General features: G+C 42.8%; 1 protein-coding gene across 1 annotated transcript in view; it reads right to left on the bottom strand.

Moving 5' to 3' along the window:
- Positions 1-1,149: 1,149 nt before the first annotated feature.
- The window catches only part of LOC139263576 (transient receptor potential channel pyrexia-like), a 96,023-nt gene continuing 89,942 nt past the window's right edge, over positions 1,150-7,230 (bottom strand). Inside the window, exons 19-21 of the mRNA XM_070879746.1 lie at positions 3,523-3,724; positions 1,410-1,549; positions 1,150-1,168 (exon numbers count right to left, since the gene is read on the bottom strand). Coding sequence (XP_070735847.1) covers positions 1,150-1,168; positions 1,410-1,549; positions 3,523-3,724 — 361 coding nt within the window. The remainder of the gene's footprint in view (positions 1,169-1,409; positions 1,550-3,522; positions 3,725-7,230) is intronic.

The following is a 7,230-nucleotide window of genomic DNA, read 5'->3' as shown; positions in this document are numbered from 1 at the left end:
ACCCCAGCCAAGGACCACCCTAAGTGAAGGAAGTGCATCCGGGAGGGCGCTGAGCACCTCAAGTCTCATCGCCGAGAGCATACAGAAATCAAGCACAGGCAGCGGAAAGAGCTTGCAGCAAACCAGTCCCACCCACCCCTTCCCTCAACGACTGTCTGTCCCACCTGTGACAGGGACTGTGGTTCCCATATTTGGATTGTTCAGCCACCTAAGGACTCATGTTTAGAGTGGAAGCAAGTCTTCCTCGATTCCGAGGGACTGCCTATGATGATGACTAATTTGACCGCAAATGTTTTGTGGGTTTCTGCTAGTTAACTCATAGATTTTATGAGCTCTGTTTCACCAACAGCCTGTGGTATTCATTCATTCAAACAAAGATACACAGTGGTCTGCAGAATAGCCAGAACACCAACCTGTAAAACTGATCCTTTGAAGCTTTATACCAAAGTTCAAATCCTGATTCATTTTTCCTACAACCTTCAAGGGAGAACAACTGAATGCTAAAAACAGGTTCTTACTTGCTTTGCAAATAAATAAGTCAATCAGTTTATAACTGTAATGACTCAAGGGTCTGGTTACTGTAAACTCACTCAGGTGCAACCTGATCCATCTTTATTCCAGCCCCAGAGTGCCTGCGCGACGAAGATACCCAGCTTATATACAGGTGACCAAGCACACATGCCACATGCGTACAGCCCGATGACCTCTGACTGCGCCGCCCTCTGGTGTCTGGTGACCCCCAAGCATTAATACATAGCAACACCATCAGTAAATGTCAAAAAGAAATACTTGAACAAAAAACAAAGTTGTGTACATAATGTTGTCTAAGTTGGCCTCATCGCTCACAGTTAATACAATGTTTCCATATGGATCCTGCAACAATTTAATTGTGTACCCTGTTGTAGGGTGATATATATCTTCCAATCATAAAGGGTGAGTATGCTCAAAAGATCATAGCAGAAAAATACAGATGCCTATAACTATTTGAAAATAAAATCAAACTTTAAAACCTGTCCTAATTATGCAATTATGAGAGAGCCTGTATAGGATTATTACAATCTGAAGACTACTGGATAATAGTTTATGTTAAATTCTAAATGAGCAAACATGAACTCAATATGAAATAGAAACAGAAAATGCTGCAAATACTCAGCAGATCAGGCAGCATCTGTAGAGAGAGAAACAGAGTTAATGTTTCAGATTGAGGACAAAAGGTCACCAACCTTGTAATATTAACTGTGTTTCTCTCTCCACAGATGCTGCCGGATCTGCTGAGTGTTTCCAGCATTTTCTGTTTCTATTTCAGATTTCCAGCATCCGCAGCATTTTGATTTTGTATGAACGCAATACGACTGTGCAGTAACATGTGCATAAAAAGACAGATTGAACATTTAGGAACAGCTACTTACTGTTCCGAACATTCATCTTGACTTTGGCTACTGGACTTGCCCAAAATCTTTCTAGAGCGTTTGAGTACAGGACTCTGTTCATAATCAGGTTTCTCCCATTCTTCCATTTGCATCATACTTGTGAGATTATCTAAATCTTCCTGAACAGGGATATATTTCAGAGTTAGTAGATTAAAATGAAAGGAAATTCTAATGAGAATGGTGAGTATTTACTTCCAGATCAGTTTTTTTTTTAATATCAGGGGAATTGGATGGTGCAATGGATTAGACCTTTCATCTTAAACACCTCTCTCAGAGACCCGAGGTGGGCTAAGTAGTTTAGGAAATGGAAATAGTGCTCTCCTCAGGTTGAGATTGAAGAAACATTGGGGCAGATAGAGGGAGCTTTATTCTGCATCAAATTATGGAGTAACTGTGCGAGTGCTCAATACTGTGACTGGGTGACTAACATAGAAAGCATTTCATTCTGTAGCATCAACATCTCTCACCTTGATAAACACAAAGGGGGTAAAATTTGACTTTAGCGGTAATACAAAACAATCAAAGGTGAACCGGTTGCCTGTTTTACATCCCGCCTGATTTTCTTATCCATTGAAGTCAATATGGCAGATTCTAGGGGGGGAAAATCTCATTCTCAGTCTTGGGAAAATAACCCCTAGCATCAGCATTGATTACTGCTAGTTCAAGTATAGCACAGTCAGATGTACATAGAAACATAGAAATCTACAGGGCTGAAGGAGGCCATTTCGGGCCATCGTGTCTGCGCCGTCCGACAAAGAGCCACACTGCCCTCGGTCAGCAGCCCTGAAGGTTACATATAAACCTATGAACAATGAACAATGGCTGAAAGGTAAAGAGCATCCAGCCCAACACAACTGCGACCCCCCCCCTGCACCGCAACATTCTGCACTCCACCCCAACCGGAGCCATGTGATCTCCTGGGAGAGGCAAAAAAACAGATAAAAACCCAAGCCAATTGGGGAAAAAAATCTGTGGAAATTCCTCTCCGACCCATCCAGGCAATCTCGCTCTCTCACTCTCTCTCTCTCTCTCTCTCTCTCTCTCTCTCTCTCAGTTGCTGCTATGTGTTTTTCAATTCTTTCAGTGTGTCCGTGCAACTGCTGCGCTGCTTTCCTTACCTGTGCCGATTTCCTTAACTCTAGGGAAGGTTTTTCAGGACAGGCCACATAGACTGGCCTAATCAGAACTGGAGTAACTCTCAGCTGGCAAAACTTCCCTAAATGGCCAGAAGTGGCGTAGGTGGCTGGTTACGCCCCCTTTGGCTGAAAAAAACTGACTTAAAAAATTCGGAACGAACTCAGTTACGCTGGTGCAAATTGATTGGGAAAACTGGAGATTTAAGTTAGGCCAGAAAATGCAGCCTGCTCCAAAAAAAACGAAGCAAATACTGGGGAAAATTGAGCTCTAGGTCTGTAACCCTGCAGGTTACAGCACTTCTTTTTCACCCATCTCAAACTCACTTGTTTGCCTTCTCACCATATAATCTTGTCTCTCTCCAGATGCCCAAGTATATAATCTTTTTTAATTCATTGTCAGGATGTGGGCATCATAGCCAAGGTAGACATTATTTGTCCATCCCTTGTTTCTTTGAGAAGTTGTTTGTAGGCCTACTTTCTTGAACCACAGTGTGTAGTGATTTGATACAACTGTATGTCTTGCTAGGCCACATCATAGAGCAGTTAAGAGTCAACCACATTGGTGTGGGACTGCAGTCATGAGCAGGCCAGACCGGATAAGGGATGGCAAGTTTCATTCCCTAAAGGACATTGGTGAATCAGTTGGGTTTTTACAGCGATCTGACAGCTTCATGGTCACTCTTACTAATGCCAGCTTTTAATTTCCAGATTTAAAAAAAAAATTCAAATTCTCAAATGGACACATTTTATGCGAGCTGCCTGCAACCCTCAAATAAAGTAAACCTTCACTCCCTTAGCCCATCGGTTTGGACTTGATATAAAATCATTTCCCGAAGGACAATCTTAACACACTGCAGCATCCAATTGCCCCTTACTCTAATTCATGGTGTAGATGTTTCAAGAATTTGATGCATTCGCTTTGACCAAATACAATTTCATCAGAAGATTCACACTACCTTTATTTGAATGGTGACTTTTTTGACATCATCTTCTTGATCTATTGTCAGATCATCATCAAAGAATACCTCTAGAGGTGCACAGAACTCATGAATAAATTCTTGAAAGTTATTCCTTTTCTTCTGACTGAGATGGTCTTCAACGTAAAGTATAATGCTAGCCTGTTGCATGGCTGCATTTGCATTTGCATTGTCATAAACCCTGAAATAAGAAGCATCAACATTCAACACAAGCATATCAAGAACATCAACGGCAAATAGAACAATCCAAGAAACCATCGGACAAAAATCCTCACTCTTTCCACAGAACAGGGCAATCTACCATATCATGGACTCTACTCCCCCACCCACCACTCCCACCGCACCCCCCCCCCCCACCCCCCAATCAATCTCCTGAGGGAAAATTCTGCATAACTGCTCCATAAACCCTAAAAGTAATCCAACAGAGTATCTAAAATATCTATTCAACCCTCTGTTTCAATCCTGTCCTCCAAGAACAACTTGGATTTATATAGCACCTTTAATGTAGTAAAATTCCCCAAGGTATTTCACATGAGCGTTATCAAACACAGGGTTGACGGTGGATAGGCAATGGCAGACATTTAAATATCACATGGATGAACTTCAACAATTGTACATCTTTATCTGGAGTAAAAATAAAACGGGGAATGTGGCTCAACCGTGGCTAACAAGAGAAAGTGTTAAATCCAAAGAAAAGGCATATAAATTGGTCAGAAAAAGCAGCAAACCTGAGGACTGGGAGAAATGTAGAATTCAGCAGAGAAGGACAAAGGGTTTAATTAGGAGGGGGAAAGAGGAGTATGAGAGTAAGCTTGCAGGGAACGTAAAAACTGACTGCAAAAGCTTCTATAGATATGTGAAGAGAAAGAGATTAGTGAAGACAAATGCAGGTCCCTTGCAGTCAGAATCAGGTGAATTTATAATGGGGAACAAAGAAATGGCAGACCAGTTGAACAAATACTTCGGTTCTGTCTTCACGAAGGAAGACACGAATAACCTTCCGGAAATACAGAGGATCTAGCGAGAAGGAAGAACTGAAGGAAATCCTTATTAGTCAGCAAATTGTGTTAGGAAAATTGATGGGATTGAAGGCCGATAAATCCCCAGGGCCTGATAGTCTGCATCCCAGAATACTTAAGGAAGTGGCCCTAGAAATAGTAGATGCATTGGTGATCATTTTTCAACAGTCTATCGACTCTGGATCAGTTCCGATGGACTGGAGGGTAGCTAATGTAACAACACTTTTTTTTTTAAAAAGGAGGGAAAGAAAACAGGGAATTATAGACCGGTTAGCCTGGTAGTGGGGAAAATGTTGGAATCAATTATTAAAGATGAAATAGCAGCGCATCTGAAAAGCAGTGACAGGATCGGTCCAAGTCAGCATGGATTTATGAAAGGGAAATCATGCTTGACAAATCTTCTAGAATTTTGTGAGGATGTAACTAGTAGAGTGGACAAGGGAGAACCAGTGGATGTGGTGTATTTGGACTTTCAAAAAACTTTTGACAAGGTCCCACACGAGAGATTGTTGTGCAAAATTAAAGCACATGGTATTGGGGGTAATGTATTGACGTGGATAGAGAACTGGTTGGCAGACAGGAAGCAGAGAGTCGGGATAAATGAGTCCTTTTCAGTATGGCAGGTAGTGACTAGTGGGGTGCCGCAGGGCTCAGTGCTGGGACCCCAGCTATTTACAATTTTTATTAATGAGTTAGATGAAGGAATTGAGTGTAATATCTCCAAGTTTGCAGATGACACGAAGCTGGGTGGTGGTGTGAGCTGTGAGGAGGATGCTAAGAGGCTGCAGGGTGACTTGGACAGGTTAGGTGAGTGGGCAAATACATGGCAGATGCAGTATAATGTGGATAAGTGTGAGGTTATCCACTTTGGTGGCAAAAACGTGAAGGCAGAATATTATCTGAATGGCGGCAGATTAGGAAAAGGGGAGGTGCAACGAGACCTGGGTGTCATGGTACATCAGTCATTGAAAGCTGGCATGCAGGTATAGCAGGTGGTGAAGAAGGCAAATGGCATGTTGGCCTTCATAGCTAGGGGATTTGAGTATAGGATCAGGGAGGTCTTACTGCAGTTGTACAGGGCTTTGGTGAGGCCTCACCTAGAATATTGTGTTCAGTTTTGGTCTCCTAATCTGAGGAAGGACGTTCTTGCTATTGAGGGAGTGCAGCGAAGGTTCACCAGACTGATTCCCGGGATGGCAGGACTGACATATGAGAAGAGACTGGATCAACTGGGCCTGTATTCACTGGAGTTTAGAAGAATGAGAAGGGATCTCATAGAAACATATAAAATTCTGACAGGACTAGACAGGCTAGATGCAGGAAGAATGTTCCCGATTTTGGGGAAGTCCAGAACCTGGGATCACAGTCTAAGAATAAGAGGTAAGCCATTTAGGACTGAGATGAGGAGAAACTTCTTCACTCAGAGAGTTGTGAACCTGTGGAATTCTCTACCACAGAGAGTTGTTGATGCCAGTTCGTTAGATATATTCAAGAGGGAGTTAGATATAGCCCTTATGACTAAAGGGATCAAGGGGTATGGAGAGAAAGCAGGAAAGGGGTACTGAGGTGAATGATCAGCCATGATCTTATTGAATGATGGTGCAGGCTCGAAGGGCCGAATGGCCTGCTCCTGCACCTATTTTCTATGTTTCTATGTTTGAGACAACCCCACCTCCCAAGAACACATCCACCATCATATCCCATAGTGTATTTAACCATCTTAATTTATATGTACCCCTGTAACCTGCAAAACCATTTATAAATATTTCTCCGGGTCTTTTTCGAAAGAACCAATTGACACAGAAAGGATTGCTTTTGCTGGGAGCAATGTTTCACAAATGCATTGTGCAGTGCTTGGTACATACTCTTCTTAGCTCTAATTTTGCTTATTAATTTTGAAACTGCTCCCTACAGTTTTGAATTCATGGTCCAATTTAAATTCACATCTTACATCTCCATTATCCTTGCCTCAGCATTTTAAAGTCCTGGATCATGTCCCCGCCCACCCCCACCCCCATCATTCTTTTTTACTCCAGTGAAATGCTCAACTCTGAAAGTCTTTGCATAACCTAGAACACTATACTTGCGAGTTAACTTTCTCGTTTTCCCTTGAATGCATCGCAGAGCCGCGCAGTCAGCAGGACAGAAAATTGGACCCCTCCAACCTCATGAGCTCGATTTATACATGCCTAATTTTCTAAGGTCAGATGTTGGGGCAAGCAATGAGGCAATGTTGGGTGCTGGGTCAGATATGCCCCTGCAACAAGAGCTGTTCAATAATGCAGTAAGGCCCAATGCTTATCTGCTCTCTGGTACTTTCTCAATCCTTTGAGAGGCCTTGCAAAAGTGGGAAGATGTACTTTGAGAGAAAGGCACTTCTCCTGCCATGCCCTAGGGATGGGCACCTCAGAGATCTGAGCAGGGTAACTCCAATGTGGATAACACTCATCAACACGGTTCTCTCCAAACAACCATCAGCTGTCAAATCTGGCAGTGAATGACTTCAATAACTGGGTGCCCAAGGTCTTAATAGCACCAGTCAGAGCATTCGTGAGACAATACGGTTTGGCACTTACTCCCTCCCTGCATTGGGGCTCCTCTGCACATCGCCATGGAAATGTCACTCAATCGACGATACTCTGCAGTTCCGTAAGTCCCTCCTGTGCTC

Source organism: Pristiophorus japonicus, chromosome 1 (genome assembly GCF_044704955.1).
Source record: "Pristiophorus japonicus isolate sPriJap1 chromosome 1, sPriJap1.hap1, whole genome shotgun sequence".
NCBI classification, from domain to species: Eukaryota; Metazoa; Chordata; class Chondrichthyes; family Pristiophoridae; genus Pristiophorus; species Pristiophorus japonicus.
This window is presented reverse-complemented; position numbering and strand designations above follow the sequence as displayed.